Source organism: Protomyctophum parallelum (genome assembly GCF_964188405.1).
Source record: "Protomyctophum parallelum genome assembly, chromosome: 16".
NCBI lineage: Eukaryota > Metazoa > Chordata > Actinopteri > Myctophiformes > Myctophidae > Protomyctophum > Protomyctophum parallelum.
Genome location: NC_139711.1, coordinates 16377196 through 16401953, shown reverse-complemented (window position 1 = coordinate 16401953; position 24758 = coordinate 16377196). Strand labels below are relative to the sequence as shown.

Below are 24758 nucleotides of genomic sequence, written 5' to 3'. Positions count from 1 at the left end.
GTTTTGTCGTCATGGCTGACTGATTATAGGTAACCCATTTCAAATTAAGACAATATGAAACTGTCTGTGGAGAGGTAAAATAAAGGTATGTGAAAATGACATTTATACTGTGTGCTGCATGGGTGGCCTCACACAAGGAAGCTGCAGGGAGAAATAGAATTTGTACACAACGGATGGTGCAACTAAGAACTCATCACATCTCATTCTACTATTTCACTGAGAAATGTAGACCCTGGTAGCCAGGAACCTTACAGTAAAAATGTTCATTTTAAATGGACCCTAACTCATTTATAACTCAGATATGTACAAACAGAACCGAATGGACTTTTACATTTAATTCCATTTGTACATATAGTCAAATGAATACTGAGGATTTTACTAGTGCGGAGTAGGCTATAGGGACTTTTGCTCAAGTGAGCGAGGCAGCCAGCTGTGTATTGCAATAATAAGTGGAGCTTTCATTTTCCTTCTGCCTTGGTTTTTAGATAGACTGGCAATTCCAGTAAATGGTAGGGGGAAGGTCATTGTTATGCCACAGTATGGAATCTGTGGGCACAGTTCAAGAACACTTCACCTTCCAAACAGGCCAAGATAAGACACTCTGAGGACCACAGTGAAGACTTGCTGATAGACAGAAGAGTCTGTTTTGAATTATCAGCCCAAGTGGATGATGGGAATGTTTTCCATCACAGAAATTGATTTCCTAAAACATGTAACAAATCCTGGAAATTAAATGACTAACGCTGGTCAAGCCCATAGGAAACCTAGCTCAGACAGTCCTGTTAAAAAAGCATCCTCCTCTTCTATCACAGTGTACATGTCTGCAAAGACTGGGAGGTTATATGAGCTGAACTTGTGCAATTATCAAATACCTCCTCCCTCTGCCCCCTTCACTCTACTAGTACTCCCTGAGTCCCCTCCAGCTCCAGGCCAGTCATACCAGGGAGTTATGAGGAAGTATTAGTCATTATATGTACAATGCCTTTAGGAGGTGGATGGAATTATTTGTGGGAGTGTCATGCTGTTACGCACAAGATGAAAATGTGTCTTGCCTTTTCTTTTATCGGGTTAATGTGTACACTGTAGACTGTACAGAACATTCTGATCTGGACTTGTGTTTACCATATATCAACCTACAGTACATAGGAGACATCTTGGAATTGTTTGATTTGTTTGATGCAATTTCTATATATTCTAAGTTTATGCTGTGCCAATCAGATAGGTATGAAGATATCTTGTATGGCCTTTTTCATATCATCATTGATAACATCCGCACCCTACACAGATGTGTCTGTTTATAGCTTCCATGTAATGCACTCACTGCTGGTGAGTGCAGACTCCAGTGTTTGGTTGTTATGACAACCAGGATTGAGAAAGACAGCCTAGTAGAAATGAATTAATGATCAAATCATAGCATTTTTTGTTTTGTTTCATTGGCTACATTGTAAGGATGTTTTGAAAGTGAAAATGTCTCAGTGTTCCTGGAAAAGACAAAATGGAAAAGTGTGACTTGCCACTGACCTATGTCTTCCCTCTTTCCTTTCCACAGAGGAAAAGGAAAGCCCTATCTCATGGAGATAAATTGTCATATCTCCACGGGACACACAGCAACTGGAAGTCACTCCCTGAAAAAAAGGTACCTTATCTCCATGAACAGGGTCCTTGGTTTTGACAATTTAAGCCCATAAGAATAATGGCAGTCTTGATTTTGCCAATAGAGAGGGCAAATATTTCTTCCCACAAGACAAAGTAAAATATTTAGTGAACTCCTCACAGTTGTGCACAGGAGTTGATCAACTGATACAACATAAAGGTACACAAATGTCTGTATGAGCTCTGCTCAAGGCAGTCAGCTGCTTTTATGGTCACTGGGGGGCTGTTCTTTGGCGAACACAATGGCATCATTGACCCTACAAGACACTCGCACGCAATGGGTCAGTAACGCAAGTCATTGCGATTAAACTCTCTGGTGTTATGCGAGATATGTGCGATGATGGTTCCATGGAGTTTCAACAGGTGCTGCTGTTTTCTGTCTCTTCTCTTCTTGGCTCTAAACACACACACTACACTGTCTGCTCCTGACTTCACTGGTGAGTGCATTTTGACATTCAGAATTTCTTAGAAGTATGGGTCAAAGTCAGGAGGTTGATCTGTTCAACTTGGTAGTAAATGGTGCAAAGGAAGCTCCTGAAAGACATCAAGCATCCCCTTGTTTATCTTCTGCATATCCGGTGCTACAAACAGCTGCAATGGCTCATGCTGAGCCACCAGAACAAGGGGTTCTCCTCTCTGTGCTTTTAGTTTAAATCATCCAGATCAGGATCAGAATGGGCTATATCTCAACATATTGAAGCCAAGTCTTTCCAGAGGTACTTTCAAAGCAATAAACTAAATACACTTGAGATTCATGCATATAGGTAGAAATACTAGAAATCCTTTGGTGAATGTCTGAATTGTTGACACACGTTTATGATAATGCTGATTTGTTCCAACAGGACAGAGAAGTCTCTGCGAGTATGACAATGCTAGCCTTTATCAATGATACCTCTATTGCCAACAATGCAGCCTAGATGTAGCCTACTTGACCCCGATAAAGATCTGTATCTGTGTATGTGTACATGTCTTAGTCCTAATAATAGTTCATTGTGAGCGAGTGCCTGGTACTCTGTTGCACCCTGAAGTTACCACTGAGGCACACAGCCAGGAAGACGTGTGTAGCCCACAAACACATGTAGGGTACAACGACAGGACGTGCAATGGGAGGGGAGGCTTAGATGACCATTCACTGTCTATATTTACTTTGCCCAATGCATTTGTATCCATGACTCATGAGGTCAAATGTTGTCTTGGAGAACTGCGCCCAGTGTTTGGGACACTGCCCACTTGTCAACCAGAGCAGGGAGGGGATAAATAAGCATCTAATAAATCCCTAAAGTGTGCCTTAGTGAGAACTGAGTCAGTCAATCATTCCCTGTTTCGTTAACATGTCAGTAGGTTTAATTGTAATTTGTAAGTTAACACATTCAAACATAAGATCACACTTTTAGTTATGGCTTATGTCATGGTGCACTTCTGCTTTTATAGATATGATTCAAATATGACTGATGTGATGAATACAGTATATTCTAATCTTGAGATAAATGGCACATTAAACCACTCCCCTTCAGATTAGATAAGGTGTTTGTTTGATTAGCGCACATATTATCCACTTATCTTTATCTTCTGGATTACATGCACTGGCTTTGCATCAGGGAGGACATAATTACAATGCTGCTTCTGTTAGTCATTTCTCTTCTCTTTCAGTTTTCATCATGTAGCCTATAACACACTGAGGTCCACAAACTTCTGAAATCCTACTATTACATCACCAAAAACATATCACACCGACGACAGGTGCATACTATTACATTTGCATCAATTTGTCTTATCTTCCAGTATACCTCCACACAATTCTGAAGAACCACACCACCCATGCCTGTGAAGGGGGCACACTCCTCATCAAGTGTCCCTCAAGGACATCTATAGCTGTCCTATCAGCGTTCTATGGACGACGTGTGCCAGGTCAACATTTATGCCCCTCTGCTAACACAACCACACCTGTGGAAGACAACACTGAGTGTACGTCTTCCATTGCTATGGAGGTAACCATCTCATGATCTGATGTATGCATTTCATGAAGATTAAGCACTTCATCAATACCTCACTATTACGGCTGCAACTATTGATTATTTTCCTAATGTTTATTCTATTTGTACTTTTTTAAATTAATCAATTAGTATATCAGCTTGTAGATTGGCTTTTTGTTCATCAATCCATGAGTAAAATGTTGAAAATGTCTAAAAAAATTAAAAAGAATAATCGATTGAAACGATTAGTTGAACCCTCAACTGTCAAGCTGTTTCCAAAAAGTACAAAGGTAGGCCTACACTTATACAACAATGCTAAAAGGATAACACAAAAAGACCCAAGGGAATGTTTCCATTGTAGTCCTATGTAAAATCATCAGTGTTCACTTAACTTTGATGATACACATTTCTATACAGAACTGTAAGGGTCAATTTGGTTACTAATTATGAATTAACTGTATCTTTGGGGGTCCCCGGATACACCACTCTATATAAAAGAGTCAAAGTCAAAGAGCATGTTTGGTATTACCTATGGTATTACCTCAGTGTTTCCTTAATCATGTAAAAACAAACTCTCCCATTTTGGCGTACTTAGCCTAATACCGCAAGTATAAAACAAGTAACAATGAGTGGACGTGATAAATCAAAACTGTGTGACTGACTGACATTGGTTATGTTTTCTTGTCGTTGCAGAAAGTAGTGTCAGAATGTCAGGACCGGCGCTCCTGTTATATCCCTGTCATTAGTCCAGTGTTTGGACAAGACCCCTGCCCACTCACCAGCAAATATCTTGTGGTTTCCTACAAATGCCGTCCAGGTATTCATTATGGTTAACTTAGTTAAAATCATATAACCAGAGCAAATGATCTTGGAGTTTAGCTGTTTATAATGACTTAGGCCTACACTACATCAATTATTTTATATGCTCACAATATATTTTGGATTATTTAGTTTGTCAAAAACATACTAGTGACATTTCTTTTCAGAGCACCATCGTACAAGGTTGGTGTGTGAAAATGAGCGCCTGAGGCTGGCATGCAAGAATGACACTGTCTTGGCCATCTACTCTGCCACCTTTGGACACCTACTGCATGGAAGTCCCAACTGCCCTCAGGAAACTGCCCATGTTGACATGGGTCTGAAACTCTAATGCATGGAACTTAAGTGCCATCTAGTGGTCAAAGTACCAATTTAAGTAAATCTGAGAATGGCTGTGCTTTGTTTATCTGTTAATTACATTTACATGAGGGTAAAACATGAATGATCCATAATTGTTATCCATTCAAAGGAGATCAAATATATTTAACAAGTCTAAATCTAATAACAGCTAATAGCTAATCAGTGCGTTTGTATAAGATTAATAACAACTTCGAACCACACTACATCTTCCTCAGAGTGTCTGTCCCCATCAGCCCTGCGGAAGGTGTCGCGAAAGTGCCATGGCAGAGCTAACTGTTCAGTGTTGGCAGACACTCAGACCTTTGGGGACCCCTGCTTCCCTGGCACCAGGAAACACCTGCGAGTGTCCTTCACTTGTGGTGAGTGACACGACACAGGGAGGATGTTACTGTTTGTGAGCAGTGGTGGACAGAAAGGAAGTACATTTACATGAGTGTATCTGTACTTTACTTGAGTATTTGTGTTTTTGGATACTCATGTTTCTTCTTTATTTCCACTACATTTCAAACACAAATATTGTACTTTTGACTCCACCACATTGCTATAGTAAATACTATAGGCCACATGAATTATAGCCACTTAAGCCCTATTCAAATCAAATATGGTGAAGACTAAGAGTCAAGAGACGTTCAAGCTCACATAACGATTCGCAGCGTGATGTTGTGACTGAGAGCTTGTAGATCTGCTTTTTTCCACTATTACTAATATATATATTTTTTAAATCTCTGGAAAATCTGTGAATTTACAGCAATGCATTGATATTTAGAAGAAAATGTGATTTCTACATCTTAAGTATTTTTTTGAATCAATACTGCAGTGTCACTCACAGCACAAATTTGGCAGAGCAACGTTCACTTTGTTTGTGTTTGCAGCATGGATAGTTGCATCAGGTCTCATGTGAAAAATGTACATTGTTTTCTTCAGTGCCTCGATACCTTCTCGAGGATGTGGGTCGTGGATCCACGGATCCCTTCCTGATCTCTGACTACACGCATGGTAAGAATAAGACAGAGTATCCTCTATTTAGTTGCGTGCAGACATTCACCGGCTTCTGAGCCCAGCCCCCTCTCACCTGCAGGCGGATGGTACACTGGCCCCAACTCCAGGCCTCAAAACGTGCTCTTAACCAACTCTCTGGAGGTCTTAGAAAAGATTCTGGGTACGTATGTGTACACAACTACACACTGACTCCCGCAGATGTCAAACAAATGTGGCTCCACCTATTCAACAGAAGACACATGTCTTATGAGAAATACTGTAGGTCTCTCAAGCCTATGATCAAAATAAAATAACATAAAGGCCGGAATGATTACCTGCTAAACTGTGAATGTACTTGTTTTAAATGAGTTTGACCTGTGACCTTTCCATATACATATTTCCCTTTACAGGTCTCCCTGAGAGAGTGGCCCTGTACTTTGTCTCTGGTATCTGTGGTGGTCTAGTATTCTTGCTCTGTCTGTTTGGCCTGCGCTCCACAATAGTGAGGGATGTGAAGGGCTTGGCCTCTGACCTGAAGGACGAGTTCAGCGCGTCTCGCAGGAGACGCCGGGAGCTCATGGAGGATCTCTATGACGATGACGTCTCAGACACCTCCTCCTTCCGTCGCCTGACTCAATCCTACCGCATAGCGGACAGCCTCAGTCCATCCGTGACCACCGTGGAGATGGTGGAGCGTGAGTGGGAAGAGCCAAATAACCTGCCCCACGGAGATATGTGGCCGCATCGAGACGCCAGCCCTTACGCCATTCACAAGATTAAGGCCTTCAGTACCTGAGGGGTTAAATACACCTGTGTTGAAATTCTATATTAGGCATAATCCTTTGAGATGCAGAATCTCTTTTTCGAGGGGGTCCTAAACACAGCAGTACTGTAAACATACAATACAAAACAAAATATCAACCAGACCAGTTATACTCTAAGCAAGCACAAAATAATCATTTGTTCAGAGTCGAAATCATTTAAACACCTACCGTAGTAATGGAAATTCTGTGTTTAAGTCTGACTCAGGACCTGTTATGTGCATGCATGTGTCATCACCCCCCTCTCTGCTAAGTCTTTTCAGTATTTGTACATAGGCTTAGGCTACATACACTATCAACAAAAAGGCCATAAAAATGGTGTCTCTATTTGCATAATACATTACTACCAGGTTCCCCTATATCAGTCAAGTGTAAAAAGTCACATAGAAGCCTTAACTCCTGCCAGTAGATGGCACTATAACATTACTAATAAGTAATACCGTAGGTTCAGTGGTTTTAGGTCTCAGTTGATTTAAGGTATTAAGACAATTAAGTAAAGCGTAGGCTAAATGAGGATGGATCATGTAGGAGGAGGAGAAGCTCACATTTGTACAAAACGCTGTGTAATTTGTCATAATTAAATAAAGATAACTACCTACAGAAGGCAGCAGCCTATATGACTTATGTGTGTCAGTGTCACTCACTTCATTGATCTTAGTCAACTCGAGGATATTTAAATTGATTGATTGATTGATTGATTGATTGATTTATTAACAGTTTGCAAAATTGGGATATCAGAAGCCATGAGGCTGATTTGAAAACTGTCAAGTGGCATTTCTTCCCCAGCCTATAGTGGGAATAGGCATGCACGGCTTGGGAAGTCGTGGATATGCACGGCTTGGGATAGCCTGTCCGTGGATATGCACGGCTTGGGATATCCGTGGATATGCTCCTGAGGAGGATTCTAAAAACGACTTATAAAGCCTAGCTTGTTTATACTGCACTGTGCAACGGTCCTATGCTGGAAAATAGCAGATATGCAAACTCACAGTAGGCTACATCTCATTCAAGACAATTAGGACTCCTAATTCCACTGCATCCATCCCTATGATGGGTACATCTGCTATGGGCTGCTGGGCATTCCTTTTGCTTCCAAGTCCCTCCTTATCTTTCCGTTTGGCGCTTTAATCATAGAAGAGCTCAACTTGGGTGTTTCCAATAAATGGACATCAACGCTTTGATTGTTCTTAATATTTCTCAAACGAGCCTTCATGAATCCTCATGGGGCCCCTGGCCGGCCCCCACACGTCACTGGCCTACCATTTTCAATTCATCATAGAAGGATATTATAAGAGCGGTCTTCAAGCGGTCTTCAAGTTCAGACAGTAGGCCAATAGGCTATAGCCTATGACAATGAATGTATAGGGACAAAGGAAAAAAGAAAAGAAAAGCGCACTCAACTCTTAATTGGTTGAGCTGTGGCAGAGACAGAGTCAGAGATGTATAGCCTACCCATTCGGACTGGACTGCCCACAGCCCTCCACCACCAGACCACCACAACAGTTACAGAACATGGCAGCCACTTAATTGAGTTCGTTCGTCGTTCGACGGTGTCGCGCACCAAAAGTATAGGCCTAGCCGAATCTGACCAACCATAGGCCAGGCCTACAGGAGATCTGGGCACCTCCATTGTCTATTTTGTCCAAAATGTTAAAAAATTATGTTTAAATCATATAGCCTAGTTCATACTTTATTTAACTTAAATACATTTTCCATTATGCCTATAGCCTATAGCTATATATATATAGGCTATAGTCGTTTTGGCAAATATAAGGCAAACTGAAGAGTGGTGCTGCTTTGCTGACCATATAGAACCACCGTCGCCCAATGTCCAAAAGCCAACATCATTTATGTAGAAGGGAGTTCCAACCGCGCCTCTAGCCTATAGCAGGCGGCAGGCCAGTCTGGTGCATCTCAGAAGCAGGACAGATAACATGCGAATAAGAAGGCACTGGAGCAGTTCGGACGATTTAGGGAATTTTAGGCCCTTGGTTTATTATAACAGGGTGCAAATAAAAAGTGACAACGTTTCGATGTGTAAGTTACATCTTGGTCAGGTCAACCAATCATTTATATTTTACTCTGTCTCTAATATGTCTATTTTATCATAATTGAGATTCCCAACAAAGTGTTATAACTGACATTCTTTGCCAAATGGGTATCTTAGTTTCAAAGTGTATAAAATAAATAGACGTAGCCTACAGGCTGCTCTCTGGGTAGTTTAGTATTTAATATTAAACTACTCAGATCCCTTTATGCATGTAGACAATTATTAACATGTTATAACGTTGTTATTAACGAGATGGATTCAGTGAGGCTGTGACAGCTGTCACCTACAATACAGACAACAAGGACAGGAAGATGACGTAGAAAACAATCCAAGACATGTAGCCTTAAAGCACTTCCGCATGACGGACGGGCGGTGACATCATTGTTGAGACCGTGGTATTTCTACTGTGACCCGGAAGGAAGGCCGGTCTGGGGTCTGTTGTTGCTGGGTGGAGATTTAACTTTCTCCCTGGATGGTAAAGGAAAGCACAGTGAAAAACGCTAAATGACAAAACTACTATTTATGTCATACTGATTATGATGGAGTCGTCGTTGAGCTTTGGAATAAGTGACGAAACATGTTTGGCAATATCCTTTTTTTGAGCACTACTCCCTTATAGTTGTGTGAGTGTCACGTTCTGGTGTTTAGTTTTTTTATGTGGTTTTCCTTGTCGTTCGCTAACGTTAGCTTTTAGCTTCGCGTACGGTTACTAAGGTAGGTAGGTAGTAACGTTATTGACGTCATTCAGCCTTGGACAACTTAAACGTTGTTATTTAAATACGTAATAAAACTCATAGACTATTGGTTGTATTGGAGACTTGTTGTTGGATAAGGTTGCAGTTGCACCGTGATATAGTATAGCTCTACTAACATACTAACATGTCATGATTGTCTGTAGTGATTGCCAACCTTTTTAATTTAAGGACCATTACTTTGATATGCATTACTAGGCCACGGATCCTCATTTTATACGATCATTGTATCTCTAGGACCCCAATCTACGCTGTAAAATCCTCAGAGTTAATGTAACACACACACACACACACACACACACACACATAGAGATAAATATGGAACGGAATTTACCCTTAGCTTAGGGTACATTTTGGTTTCTACTGTAAGTGTCAATCTTTTAGCTGGGAACACTGTGGAAACGTTTCAAAGACCAGTGCGGGTCCCCAGACCCCACATTGAGAACCACTGTAATATTTTTGTAGGCTTGTGGTTATGATTTGCCGAGTTGCCACAGTGCTGTTTCTATAACATAGGCCTACAGTACATAGATCTATCTATGGAAGGGGCAAGAGTGGCTGGTAGCCGCAATTTGCAACTCTAGATTTTTAAGTGGCGCAAACCACTTCCTTAAGTGACTATGTGTGTGGGTTCCTGCCTGGCTGGCTGCCTGGCTATGTGTGAGCACGAAAACAGCATGGCTGGTTTTCACCACCTGTGCGCAACACATACACAAACACACACACGCACATATTAACTGTATATATGGTGATTTCAGGTGTACCAGTACAGTACAGTAGAGGGACCCCCACACAGTAACTCTGTCATTTTTCAACCGTTTCTGACGCGGGGCGGCTCGCCGGAATCGGGCCAGCACCCTGGGTGCGTTCCTGTGTGAACTCCAAGGACCCCCACACAGAGTTGCACCACTTACTTCACACGGGTGTGATTTTTATAATGGGATGAATCTAGAGTTGCAATACCCTCCATTCGCCCATTGACTCCCCATTCATCCAATTTGCATCTTCTGCGTTCTGCTTGTATTAAACGACGTTAAACTCACCAACATTGCAGCTGTAGGCCAAGCTTGAATTATCGTCTTTCAATCTGCAAAGCTTTTGTTTCATAAAAATCCATTTTATCAGCTACTTTCTGTCAAGAAATTCCATGCTGTGATATTGTGTTGGAGTTTGGAAGAACTCGTTTTTATTAACGGGTTACTTCGACAAGCGCTTCCAAACACTTAGAGTAACCTGCACAGAATTTCTTGACAGAAATTAGTTCATAACATGTCTATGGTGGATTTTTATGAAACGCTTTGCAGTTTGAAAGAGGATAATTAAAGCTTCCCCTACAGCTGAAATGGTGGTGAGTTTAACGTTGTTTAATACAAGCAGATCGCAGTTGCAAATTGGATGAATGGGGAGTCAGTCAATGGAGGGTATTGCAATTCTAGATTCATCCCATTATAAAATTGCGGCTAGAGTGGCTGGTAGCTGGATGGGAACCGTGAGGTTCCCAGTTCGATCCTGTGCTCCCGTGTCGAAGTGTCCTTGAGCAAGACACTGAACCCTAATTGCTCCTGATGTTCAGGTTGGTGCCTTGCATGGTTTCCCCCACCATTGGTGTGTGAATGGATGAAACGCCTTGGATAAAGGCGCTATATAAATGCACCATTTACTATTTATGGAGGATTGGATGTGGTTCTCAAGTCGGGTCTGGGGACACGCAACAGGTCCTTGAGAGGGTTCCAGGGGTCCCCAGGCAGGCAAAATTTGTTACAGAATACAAATGTGTAGTTCACAACATGCTGCAACGTGACACGTGAGCTTGTAGAATATTTTTTGAAACATTAACATTAACATTAATAGCACAAATCTTGTATGGGGTGACATCCCTGACTCCCTGGCACAACATACTGTAATTTCAGATGGGGGTCTGTGGCAAAATACATATTCATTTTGGGATCCTTGACATGGAAAGGTTTGAGAACCATTGATCTATGGGACTTGCCAGTCGAGTGCCACAGTGCTGCTGCTGCTGCTGCTGACTGTAACGTGCCATCTAATGGCCATTCGCATGGCTCGTATAAACTGTTACCACTTTTTTTGTTGGGTTGAGCCAACCCATTTACTACAATATATGCAGTATTTTGGTGTAGTTCACTCATGGTTCTTTTCTGACTATGGATCCTTGATTGTGATGATGTTGATTGATGCACACTGTAAGAGGCCAGGAGCTGAGGTCAGGCCACAAGGAGCCCAGACTACTGTCTCTGATTGAGCGCACTGGAGAGTTTATGTAAGTATTAGGCAAATAGGTGGTTGGAAAATAAAGGAGTAGTTGACCCAAAAAATAAGTCTCCTAGTCTACTACTGACCGATGACCCTGTCATCAAATTATTGGTTTAGGAATGTGACAAAAACAAAGACATCTCCATGACTTCAAGGCTTCATGGGGTGTGTGATAGAAAATAAGTCGTTTTTTGCATCAACTACTCCTTTAATCTGCTTTTCTTGGTGTGGTGAATTGGTGATGGTAGATGGAACTGGTGAGATCTTCTTGGTCATGCCTGCATAGAGTTTGGTTAATGCAGACCCTCCTCCTGCTTATCACTTCTGTACTTTGCTGCTTCCATTTTTCACTGTCATATTATATTTCAAATAAGTGGGTCTTTGTGTTCTCCTTTCTGGTTGTAGTGTTCACCCTGGCTTTCTGCTACTTGATATGTTGTCAATGTCATATGGGTTAGAGAAGCCTGTGTTAATGGGGTTTCAGGTGCTGAGGAAGGGTATTATATGGTAAGAAATTGAATGCCGGTTCCCCCATACATAGATCATGATGGTGTGCACAATAGCACACCAAGGTTATATAGAAGCATGGGATTTAATTGTACAGCTAAACTATTCTGCTTGCTGGTAGGCTGTCCTGTCTGTAGTACTCTGATACAGAAGTCTTGCATTGTAGTGCACAGTGCCCTCACTGGCCTGGCTGAAATGCAAGTTCCATGCTTGGGCTGAAACATTGCCCTGATATGGAAAGTACTGGCATCATAGTTGACTGTGATGTCATAGACTGGGCACATGTCTGAGAGCCATATGGAAGCATCCCTGTTATTATCCCTGTCTTGTTGCAAACCTAGTCAGGATTTGACTCTTTACTGCAGGTGCTTTGGGTGGCCCTATATTTGTTTTAGGGGCACTAGCACCTCCTATGCCCAGCTTTGTGTGTTTGTGTGAACACAAACATGAGCTGATTATTGGCTGATCATCACCCCATAGCGATGATTTGATTGGCTGAGCAAAGTACATCTTGAAGATAAAAGTTAGGGCAGAAAAGTGAAGACGCCAAAAGTGATTGGCTGGAATGGCATTTGTGATGATTTGATTGGCTGAGCACGGCATGTGATGCGTGATGATGTATGATGATAAGAGTGCCCCTCACTTCACACAAGTGTGATTTTTGATGGCAAAAATCCAGCTTTGAGTGTGTGTGTGTGTGTGTGTGTGTGTGTGTGTGTGTAAACACAAACTTTGTCCTAACACAAACATTAAATGCCATTGACAATGAATGGCCAGTTTTACGTCATTGTCCCAACACAAACATTAAATGCCATTGACAATGAATGGCCAGTTTTGAGTGTTTGTGTAAACACAAACATTGTGTAAACACAAACATTGAAGACGAAGGTAAGGACGCAAATTGTGATTGGCCGGAATTAGATGATGTATGATTACATTTTTAAAACGTCCTAACCCTTCAGGGCATGATTTCTTTTTTTGCTGTTAGAGTAATGGTTAAGCTCACTTGCCAGTGGGCGCAATGAACCATTGGTGCTGTTTGCATTTGTAGCACTAGCAGCCTGTGCCAACGTTGGGGAGAGAAAGAGCGATTAGCCTCAGTGCCAGCCAGCATGCTGCCCATTATGCAGAATTCCACCACTCTGTCCTAGAGTGTAATGAGACTCACATGAGCACACAAGCTCCCTGCTCAGCTAACTGCATTAAAACCTTACACACCAAGCTGTGCTCCACTTGGGATGAACGGGAAAGGGGACATAAGTCTCATACAAGCAAGAATATGATCAAGATTCACCATTGGTCCTTTCGCATCCTCATTTCCCCTAGCAAAACATGCAGATAAAGAGGACAGGTGCTGCTGACTATGGCTGCATGCATAATACTATCATAAACCACTGAACCAGCCTTGGTTCAGTGGCCTTGATGCAAATTGTTTAATTATGCCAACGTTTCAACTTCTGTCATCATCAGGTCAATGTTGGCAGACTTGGCACTTGGCAGAAGACAAAACGTTTTCATAAGAAACGATTCTTGCATCGAGTCTGGGGATAATTATTTTTCTTTCTACGATAAGTTGACCGGACACATTTGGTCAAGCATGGTTGAATCATTTTCCACTAACTCAACCACAAGACTTCCTGTGAAGCAGGAGGGAAGTGTGATAGCGCAAAAACTGCTGCTTTGGCCCTGCCTCCTCCCTACTCTGTCATTGTTGTTAGAGAGTGAAATATGGCCTGTCCTACATCAACCTGTGTCACAGATTTGAAGCTGTTAATTGGGATTAGAGCTCGGGCCAAATTAATGACTCAAAGCTGAGGTGCGCCAAACAGTCTGGTGTTCAGCAGAACATGACGAAAGATGTTCATATAAAACTACTTTTTTACTTCTTAGACATAAGAAGCAAAAACAAATCAGGGATGTGAAAATTATGTGGGTTTAATTTTCTGCTTGGTAGTCTGCAACTAAAGCATCTACATTGCAACTTAGACTATACAGATTCAAAATGTCTGAATAGACGGTTATTATTATGCATGCAGTTTCCAATATAACCTGAATGTAGGACTAATAATACATTTTTCCATGTATTCTCTAATGCACTTATATGCACGTATATTGTCCAGTTTGCATGAAATCTCCATCATTAAAACAGCATGATGTGGGTATGGGTTATAACTTATAATAAAAGATGCTTTACTCTTTGCTTTATGTTTTATAATAGATCAATTGATACATTTTCCTAAATGTTGTAGAAGAAAAGGCGTAATTAAGGCTGTAATGTTAAATGGTGCTCTGTTCTCTTCCCATTCAGACTGGGTGTTTTGGCCTCCCCGGAATCTGTTGTGTCGTCTCCAGTACCTCAGTTGTCTATACCCATCAATAGCAATTTTCTAATTGTTCGGGGTAAGTACATGCCTCTTAAAAGTACATTTCTGGAACTGTAACTAGTTGTAGCCTCTGGTAAAGAAAGGTCAAACAAATCAGATGATTAGGATATTCTGATTAGTAGAGATGTTATAGGTTGAGCTGTTTGTTTCAGGTATGAGGTGTTTGTGATTCCAGTCATGCACGTTTATAGAGTACTTACTGTACAGCCTCAAAGGCCTGTGGGCTTCAGACACCACATTCCTTAACCAAGTTCCCGGGATGGGCCTGTGTTTGTTCAAGGTCACTAGTGCACAGTAGTGTAGAAATGGTGATCCAGGGGTTCGGCATATTTCCTTTCGTCTTTTTGCAGACAACATTTGAAAGTCAACATGTCACGATAAGAGCCTATGGGAACCTCTTGAAAGGCGTTTGGTTACTCCCACCATAGACCTTTGAACTTGCATGGCCACTCTTTAACTCTCCCTCTGTTTCTCTATACTTTTTCCATTCAGAGGCCGAAGAGGCTCATCTTATTGACTTGCCTGCAACCAGTAAGTGCTTATTTTTTTACCTCTCTGTGGTTTGGATGGCACATTCGTTTGTTGGTTGTTTGTTTTTCAAATGAAGATCTTTCTGGAAATCACATAAATGAGTCATGTTCTCAGTGAGGCAGAGACTTGAGGCTTGTATTGTGGGAACAGAACAATGCTTAAACATGGCATGCATCGTAACAGAGCTCTCGTCCAATCCGGCTACATTTTTAGAGCATGCCTGGAGCCAAATGCTTGTCGACCTCTTTATGTAGTAAAGGGGGCTAGTCATGGGTTGCCACAGCAATCTGGAGGCATGTTGAATTGGTTGTCTGTTAAATCACCTGCCTTTGTATTCTATCTGTCTGCATTTCTAATGCGGCTGCATTAGTCCGTGTGGAAGAGACATGGTTCCATTTGTTTTCTATGCGTGTGACCGTATGCATCTGTGTGTCCGTCCCGTCCGTACTACCCCAGCTTGTGTGCGGATACTGGTGCGAGGGGACCGAGCCCCTGAGCTGCTGCTGGAGCTACAGGACGATGAGCGCACTCACACTTTCTTCTCCCAGGTGAAGAGGGCCAAGCAACAAGGTGAGCCTCCAGTATCACTCTCCTGCTCCACACCACAGCAGCTGCATTAATTATTCACCTGCTCATCCAACATTTATTTACCCAGGGTGGATTACACCACTCACTGATTTCCTACTGTATGTGTTGTTGTCGTCACCCACCCCCCCCAACACACACAAACCAGACGCTCAGACACAGTCTCTCTCTCTCTCTCTCTCTCTCTCTCTCTCTCTGCAGGGAAGGGTCCTTTCCCTTCCTTGCCATTGTTGCGGTCAACTCTATGCTTTTTAGAATGTAACGCTACCGCAGTGACTGCAACCGGTGTTTTCATAGTCTACTTCTCCTTTTTCCTGTATTTATTTTGTTGGGCTTGTATGAGATTGTCTGGGGGAACTGAAATTGATGGTGGTAGCAGTTTAATACACTCGCGTTTTCCTGTTGTGGTGATAGCAAGTACATGATGCTGCAGTAGTGCTCCTGGCTCTGCTGTAGTATTCTGACTGCCATTTTTAATTTGGGAAGATTATCTTGTTAAACAGAACTTATGAATATCATGAGCCTTTGTTTACTCCAGAGTAAACCGCATCGCTGCACCAAAAATCTACAAGATTGTTCAATTTGTAGATCTGCTGTTTTCCCTGCGTGTGTGCCTATTATGACATGCCCAGAATAGCGATGCTATTAGTGGTGTGGTGTGGTGTAATCTAATGTGAATGTGAGAAACGTCACATATGGTTATGACTACAGACATTTCTGCTTGGAAATTACATCCAACGATGGATGAATGTGGTTGTGAGATACCTATACGCTTAATGCTATCCACTGTATCCAGTTGTTTGGACTCACTCTGGAGGAAGTCTGTAGTAATATCCGACTGCATTTTAGAAGTATTGCATAATAACTGCTTTATGTCAGCAAGCTACATGCTGCATGTATGCTGCTGTTCTGTTCCGTGGAGCCACTGCCTTCACTAACAATAGCACTGTTCTGCGTGTTTCCTAACCTTTATCTATATGGTGTTTTGCATAGAGTAAATGTAATGGAAACCAGATGGGAAGACACATTAGAAAATGGCTCCATCATCTAAAACATAGCCTTATTACGAGAGCATGTGTGGCGACTGGCGATTTAAATCAATTTGTAACTCTCAGAGTTAAAGAAACACTGGTGATTTGATAATATTGATATGTATATTATTTTAATATCAGGACTACTCCAAGAAATAAAATAATTTACCAGCTGTACCACCTTTTGTGTCTCATTTTATTTTCCTAGTCGATTCCAAACCCACAGTACCCAAAGTAATGGAGCCCCTCGCTCCAGCTCCCCACAGGGGGCCTGTCCCCATTCCACCACAAAGAGGAAACAAGACGGCCAACTCTGTGGTGTCTTCAGGAGCCAACACACCTAAACCCATCAGCGCACTGCCTCCCAACGTCAACAACAGCACTACAGTGAACCAGACAGGAACAGCAGGTACATTTGATGTTTATTTTCAATTGACCTCAACTTCATTGAAGCTACAGCTCTGGCCTATGGCCTCTGTAGTCCTGTTGCATGTCACATGAGAGCCTGTTGATTGATTAGGTCAGATATAGAGCTAAAAGACAGTGGATATTGTCTTAGGACAGTGCTAGACACAACTGATCAAACACTAGAACAGTGCTAGACACACAGATGCTCAAACAAAGCATCTAATGTATACTACATAATATGGCAAACATTATGTGAGTTCTCACTAAACATTCCTGCAGCTGTTGCAGCAGTCAGTCATTTGGAGGAAACATTTTACACTACAGCATAGTATGTTCATATTAAATGTTTACTTCTCTGATATCTTTGATACCATCACAAGTTCACAGGTGTAAAAGAGTGTAGGAAAAGGGAAGACCCGCACATTGTCTTCACTTCACAAAAATGTATTGATATGGTTTCGTTTTGGTCACTTGGACATTCATCAGGCATAAATACTGTCTTTATGCCTGTAGACACAATGTCAAATTTACAATACCAGATATAGATGAGGAAGAATATGCTGCTTGTGCAAGTACAGAAACATTTGCAGAAAATATACATGGCAGCAGATATAGAATCGCAGTCTCCTGTCATAGATGGAAGCAACGTTTTGTTTGCGTCAGCGGTCCAGGCACATTAGCCAGTAGTCCAAGTCTGGCAGTGTGCCGTGGGTTTGACTCACGATCCCGACTGCCTTTACTGCATGTCACCCCCCCATTTCCTGTCAGCCTACTGTCTGTCCCTCTATAAAATATGAAAAAATAAAGGTGAAAGCCAAAAACAAAACAAAAATTGTGGCCTAACTCTTGTTATTGTTTTCAATGTACATTTTACAAAAATAGTAAAACATTTCTGTAAATGTCTTTGATTGATTGAATATTGTATTAGACAATATAATATATAAATGCAAACATCAAGCGTTTTGTCCAAAAGGTCTTGTTTCCATTCGGGTCCACACTCAATCATTACATGAATAATAATTTAAAAATAATAATAATTTAAGACAATAACACCAATTGACAATTCTCAAAACATGGAATCTACAGTATGTACAGGTTTGGGGCCAGAGTAAATCAGTAAATAAGTAAATCAGATAATAATTTAAATGTTTGTTTTAATAATTTGTTTTGGCTGGACTGCAACAACAGAACTGTGTGATAGCCTAGTTAATCACATCAGCTGTGTATGTTTTGTCATACAACAAATAGCCAATCTACAGTACAAGCTCAAAACACGTTGTGATGTGACACGTTGTAGATATGCAAAAATATATTGTATTCATTTGTAATGACATCCAAAATAGGATGCCAGGTTGAAAAATGGCATGTAAAAAATTATGTTGTGACCTTGCCTACAGTCTTCTATTTGCAATTTAAATTTACATACAGTATGTATGTGCATCTCATAGCGAGATGGCTGTGTATCTTCAGTCAAGTAGCACCTTGTTGATGTTGAGGGGAACATCAAACTGAACTGTGGTCAGAAATTGGGCCATAGTCCACTGAAAAGATTGACTAATTGGACTGTCTGGTTTGAGGTTTCCCCTGGCTTTCACCATTCTTCTCAAATACATCTCGTGGATATCATCACCCCGGCCTGCAGTCACCTTTACAAGGTTCCTGTTGCAAAGGAAGGAGCAAACGCTAATCAGTTTCAGTTAACAGTTTTTTTGCTATTTTTTGTAATCATTTAATGTTAATGATAAAAACCTTGACATTGGAACAAAATGCCTACCTTTGTACAAATATTGATTGACAGGCTTTTCTTGGTTTAATCTCCAAATGTTTTGTGTTATGCAGCGGACAGACGGGACCTAGCTCAGTCGCTGGCCTCAGACTTTGGATTTGAGGAGTCCTTCAACCACTCTGTCAAAGTGGAAGAGAAGAAGAACCAGCAGAATCGTCCGGTGGCTTCCAGGGAGCCTCCCCCTGTCCCTCCTCTACCGCCTCGCAAAGGCTCCTACGCTCCCTCTAATCCTCTGCCCCCGCCCCCACCAATCCCTAAAGACAGGACCACATCCATGCAGGGCAAAGACAACCCCTTGATCACGCCTGCCAAACAAGAGTGAGATTTTCCTCCCATGATAGCATGTCGATTCTAACCAAATCACAGGATAGGGCCTGATTGGGTTTCTACATGATTTTCCTGTTTGTTAGCTTTTTTTCTTCCAAATAGAACCTTATACTGTAACCTAATTACATATCTCGGGTAATCCTACACTGTGTATTGATTAGCTTAAATGTGAACACCCATAGGCTTTGGGAGAGAGGAAAAACGGACCAAAAGGCATAAAACATTCTAGGTCCTGGCAGTCGGAGTGGGTTTGATAAATAAAAGGCCTTTATTGCATTTGGGCTAGAGACATTACAATCCACCAAGGAATGTCAGCTTGCTCCATCTTCAGGGTGTCGGTTGAGAATGTACCAAACATCTTTGCTTGAAATTATGATTTCTTTACTATATTTTAAATTTATATTTTTTTATATTTTATCATAGAATCAGATTTGATCGTTTGGATAGGCCTCCATCGTGGACCGACAGTCCCACCACCAACAGCATAAGGCAGGCCATGTTCTCCAGCCAGGCAGGCCAGAGAGAGTACCTGATCAAACACCGTCTGGCCAAGAAGGAGAAGGAGTATGTAGACATACAGCACTTCAGGTGAGTTGCAGAACTCTTCTTTCTGTGTGTGTGTGTGTGTGTGTGTGTGTGTGTGTGTGTGTGTGTGTGTGTGTGTGTGTGTGTGTGTGTGTGTGTGTGTGTGTGTGTGTGTGTGTGTGTGTGTCTGTGTTTGATTGAAGTATTTATTAACAGTTTGCAGAATTACAGTACATTTCAAGCACAACTCAATACAAAAACTGTTTGCTGTGGACGACTAAACTAAAGCATTACACTTGTTTACAATAGGGTCCACCATTTTCAATTCATCAGAACATTGAAACAAATGTGCAAATAAACACTTCTATATAGCCAAAAACAGGAAATCATCATAAAAGGAGGTAAAAAGAGAAACATATACAGTTGGGGGGGGGGGAAATGGCTCGGGGGCCAGTTTCGAATTGCAGCCGTCTGTAGGTGACCTTTGAGAGCATTTTTGAAGGAGTCAAGGGATTCGCATGTCTTAATGTCGTGTGTGTGTGTGTGTGTGTGTGCGCGCGTGTGTGCGTGTGTGCGCGCGCACATGTGTTCTCCTGTCTAGACTTGATTAGCATTTCTAAACAGCAGCTCCTCTTACAACTCTGACTTTGGTGATCCGAGATTTAAATGCCTGTGTTTGACTTCAGGCTGGTAAATTTACACACGCTTGTTCCAGATTGTGAAGACCTATATATAATATCCCAACCAGAGATGTCTTTTTGTGGCTATATTGTGATTGCATTCATTCACAATTGTATGCATGACCGTTGTGGACGTTTCTGCTGCTGTTTCAGGTTCTTCACGGGTACATGGAATGTGAACGGCCAGTCTCCAGACAGCAGCCTAGAGCCCTGGCTCTGCTGTGACACAGAACCTCCTGATGTTTATGCTCTTGGGTTAGTAGGAGTCAAAATATGTTGCTGCTGCTTATTCTGCTGTTCAGGAAATAGAAAGAAGAATCTGTATTCCAATGGATGTTGTTACTATTTAGTCACAAGCCCTCAAGCTAATGCTTTTCACTGGTTAAATATTTATAAAACCCACAGAGCACACAGACACTCTTCTTAACCACGTTCACTTTCAAGATCTTCAGAAACAGCGAAAATAATACCTCTACAAGCTCACGTGTGTCTGATTGCACACGTGTGGCCTTGAAGATTGGCTATTTTGTATTATTATCGCGACACTTTTTGTGACACTGTCATAAGAGAAAGTAGCGTATTAATTCATGAAATAACATAAAAAGTTGGAAATATGGAGCTACAAGGTTTCAACAACCATATAAATAGTGGTCCCAGCGGTCTGTACCTGCCGCCCTTTTTTTCCCCTCTACACCGGGCGCCTGTGGCTCAAGAGGTAGAGCAGGTCGTCCAATGATCCATGGGTCGGCGGTTCGAATCCCGGCTCCTCCTGTCTACATGTCGAAGTGTCCTTGGGCAAGACACTGAACCCCAAATTGCTCCCGATGTGCTGGTTGGTACCTTGCATGGCTTCCACCGCAATCGGTGTATGAATGTGTGTGTGAATGGGTGAATGTATTGCACAATGTAAAGTGCTTTGGATAAAGGCGCTATATAAATGCACCATTTTACACCCATTTGTTCCCCTCTAGATCAAGTATTTTCACACGAGGTTCATTTGGTTGAATACCATTTTAACATTTGGCTTGTATACTTGCGACTGTAGTTTTCAGGAGTTGGACCTGAGCACAGAGGCCTTCTTCTATTTGGACTCTTCCAAAGAGCATATTTGGGTAGATGCAGTGGAGAGAAGCCTGCACCCCAAAGCCAAGTACAAGAAGGTGAGTTGAGAGAGAGAAAGACTTCTCTAAATCGTTACGCAGTGTTGCCCACCAGTGACCACAGCACTTTGGCATGCAGTCTAGCGAGAGCAATGTGGACAGGAATGTTCTCGTTGTTTCATTGTGTCTGCAGGTCCGCACCATCCGACTAGTGGGCATGATGCTGGTGGTGTTCGTCAACAAGTTGCATAAGAACCACATCAAAGAGATCGCCGCAGAACATGTGGGCACGGGCATCATGGGAAAAATGGTATGTTCAGCTCATTTGAGCACTTCAGTTCAGTGCCTCCTGCTCCCATGTTGTGTTTGTCTCAATGCGAATTCTCCTTTTAAATTATTTTTTCGATTTAAAAAATAGAGGGCAGACCTTTTCTTAACCTCATGTATAGAGCACCGAAGTCCTGACGTAACTCGCTCATCCCTTCGATTCCCCTGGTTCGCGGAAGTAATTTCTCTATGGAGAATAACATGGGCTCATCTTAAAATCGTTTCATATAAGTGTTGTGGTCCAAAAATAAACAAGCTGTCTCTGCGTTATTGTAATGGAGGTGTCTCTGTATCGTTTGCAACAGTCAGTCACTCATATATGATACAGTCTGCTTCTAGCGAAAATGTAACTAATTCAGTAGCAGTAACATTAGCGTTTTCTCTCAGTCAGTTGATTCTTAATATCCATATGAGTGAAACGGCCGGGGTGACATGTTTATTTTTCAAACACAGTTCTTATATGAGGGCGATCTATGGGGATTATAATGCAAATAAAAAGTACACGAACCTGTGGATTTGCGCCCTCTACCAATATTGACGTCAGACTTCGGTGCTCTATACTTCGTTGGAGACTTGTAGATTGCTATTTCTTATGCACATTGTATGAAAATAACACAATGTGCTTTTCAAACATCCATTTATCTTTTGTCAAATGTTACCAAATTAATTCTGACAAATTTGTAATTTTCCTCTAAAATGGTTATGTTGGTTAAAGTGGTTAACATATATTTTGTATTAAATTGTTAAAATACAATATTATCGAACGGTCTCTCAAAAGGAAATGTTTGTATTTACTTCAGTCTGATCATAGGCAGGGATGAAACAAATTCCCACTGGTGAAAGGATATGACCAGACTAGACCAGGGGATATCAATCCATCCCCCGAGTGAATGAAACCCTGTGAATATAGAACTCGTAGAGCGTTCTGTGTGACTATCTTGCAGGGGAACAAAGGTGGTGTGGCCGTGAGGTTTATCTTCCACAACACCAGCTTCTGCTTCGTTAACTCGCACCTGGCGGCCCACGTGGAGGACTTTGAGCGTCGCAACCAGGACTACAAAGACATCTGTGCACGCATGACCTTCCACGTGCTGGACTCGCCTCCGCTCAGCATCGTCAAACACGAGTGAGTTCCTCACAGCAGAACAGCCTCACCAGGTTGATGTTCACCTTGTGTTGAATCGCCGGGCCCCGAGTGTTATTCAGTACAAGTCATTGTTTCTACATACAAAAGGACCCATGAATACTATTACTACTATGAAGACTATTCTATACTCTTTACTTGTGGTACCATCATATTAACTGCTGTCCCTGGTTTACACGTCCCTTTCAAATAATTTTGATTTCAGTGAAAATAAAAGCTCTGACACTTATCAGTGATGCACGTCACCTGAGGCCACTTGTTTACGTTGTCATATAGACTTTTTGCTCATCATCCACATTGCTAGCGGTTAAAGCACTGTGGTCACCAGCTAGTAGTAGTAGCTACTACACGGTAGCAGATAGATAGGACTACTGTAGTTTTCACAGACAAACATATTATTTTTCAGGACAGATCCTCATCTGTTTTAGATATTTTTAGGTTAAAGCACAGCTGCATTAGATAAAGAAAGATGCCTGTCAGATTCTCAGACTATGTTACACATAAGTCCACACCACTCAATGTTGACTCAAACATTTGCACACAGATTGATGAATGCAGAGCATTGCTTTGAAATGACCACACGCCCACTCTTCTGCCGTACGCTTGTTTGATAAATGAGGGTCATTGTGTGTTGGTGCTCTGTTCCCGCATTGGTGCTCGGAGACAGAGCAGAGCTCTGAAAGGCACGCCGTCAGGTCGTGACGTCAGCCATTTGTCACTTCCAGTTTATCTGCAGTCATGGAAAACTATGAAAGGTGCATTTGATGACAAGTGTGTCTTATGCTTTCTATGTGTCAGAGCTTTGCCGATATAGCAAAAGGCCGATGCACACCTCAAAAGGCTGCGTAGGGCAATAGAGCATATAATAAAAAGGGTATATTTGAAAGACAAAGAAGGGCACACTGTCAGACACTTGCCAAAACAATGTTGCTCTTAATTAGGTTGACGTTTCGGTCGCTTAGACAGGACATCAGGACAGACAATTGTCCTAATAAAAAGCAACATTGTTTTGGCAAGTGTCTGACAGTGTGCGGGACCTCTTCCTTGTCTTTCAAAGATACCCTTTTCACAGAGCTTTGTCGATGAATTGTGCTGCACTATATACTGTTGTTGTTTCACTAATGTTGTAGTAATGGTGTGTGTCTCATGTGTCTTTCAGTGTGGTCGTCTGGCTTGGGGATCTTAACTATCGGCTTTGTGTGTACGATGCTGCTGATGTCAAACAGCTCATAGCCCAGAATGAACTGAAAAAGCTTCAAGAGTATGATCAGGTGATGCTCCAAATACTTTGAGAATTCCAAAACATGTCATTAAGAACACAGTTTAACTTGGTTTACTTGGTATACATTTAGGAAATTGGTGTTTACTGCCCTGCCCAAACATAGTGATGTTAGGAGTGGAAAGTCCCTCCTGGCAAACCCACCCCAGCTCTGTATAAACAAATCCAAATGATCCAATATCATCAATATACATTTAATTTAACAGTTAACTGTAGAGAGGCTTCCAGAGCATTGCAATACAACTAGCTACTTCCTCTTATGTGTGATGTCATGATTCTTCATCCCAGGACAGGTACTTTTTCCAGCAGTTATGGATAAGCATCTGATGTATTTTAGATATACTGATGTAAATATCTGAAGTTGTCCCTTATTTTTTGTTGTCCATGTCCTGCTATATTTAACTTCTAACTGCACAAGTGGAGCTGCTCCATAGCCAACACTGGTAATGAGTTTAGCTCCCAGA

The 24758-nt window shown here is 41.8% G+C and overlaps 2 protein-coding genes across 4 annotated transcripts in view; both read left to right on the top strand.

The window, feature by feature from the left end:
• Window positions 1–1943: 1943 nt before the first annotated feature.
• LOC310873179 (protein eva-1 homolog C) lies at window positions 1944–7081 on the top strand. Its single transcript, XM_083785500.1, has 7 exons — window positions 1944–2090; window positions 3436–3641; window positions 4320–4443; window positions 4613–4762; window positions 5021–5164; window positions 5730–5801; window positions 6194–7081. The coding sequence occupies exons 1-7, from the start codon at window positions 1991–1993 to the stop codon at window positions 6577–6579; spliced, it is 1182 nt and encodes a 393-aa protein (XP_083641626.1). The 5' UTR covers window positions 1944–1990; the 3' UTR covers window positions 6580–7081.
• A 2009-nt stretch (window positions 7082–9090) lies between these two features.
• The window catches only part of ocrl (OCRL inositol polyphosphate-5-phosphatase), a 28465-nt gene continuing 12797 nt past the window's right edge, over window positions 9091–24758 (top strand). For 2 of the 3 annotated variants that reach the window (XM_083785813.1, XM_083785812.1), the window contains exons 1-13: window positions 9091–9242; window positions 11609–11687; window positions 14496–14587; window positions 15064–15102; window positions 15559–15672; window positions 16927–17127; window positions 18966–19230; window positions 19663–19827; window positions 20598–20699; window positions 21490–21604; window positions 21738–21854; window positions 22816–22997; window positions 24175–24286. In XM_083785813.1, the coding sequence (XP_083641939.1) occupies window positions 9191–9242; window positions 11609–11687; window positions 14496–14587; window positions 15064–15102; window positions 15559–15672; window positions 16927–17127; window positions 18966–19230; window positions 19663–19827; window positions 20598–20699; window positions 21490–21604; window positions 21738–21854; window positions 22816–22997; window positions 24175–24286 (1635 nt within the window). In that variant the 5' untranslated portion in view covers window positions 9091–9190. Of the gene's footprint in view, window positions 9278–11608; window positions 11688–14495; window positions 14588–15063; window positions 15103–15558; window positions 15673–16926; window positions 17128–18965; window positions 19231–19662; window positions 19828–20597; window positions 20700–21489; window positions 21605–21737; window positions 21855–22815; window positions 22998–24174; window positions 24287–24758 lie in introns of all 3 variants that reach the window. The other variant, XM_083785814.1, reaches the window with a different exon arrangement.

What these genes read in the sequence shown, in the direction of transcription:
- LOC310873179 (XM_083785500.1), top strand. Translation starts at nt 1,991, where the DNA reads ATGATGGTTCCATGGAGTTTCAACAGGTGCTGCTGTTTTCTGTCTCTT. An exon ending in GTCTGCTCCTGACTTCACTG is followed by an intron (nt 2,091 to 3,435) that starts GTGAGTGCATTT and finishes CTTATCTTCCAG; the next exon opens with TATACCTCCACACAATTCTG. An exon ending in CGTCTTCCATTGCTATGGAG is followed by an intron (nt 3,642 to 4,319) that starts GTAACCATCTCA and finishes TTGTCGTTGCAG; the next exon opens with AAAGTAGTGTCAGAATGTCA.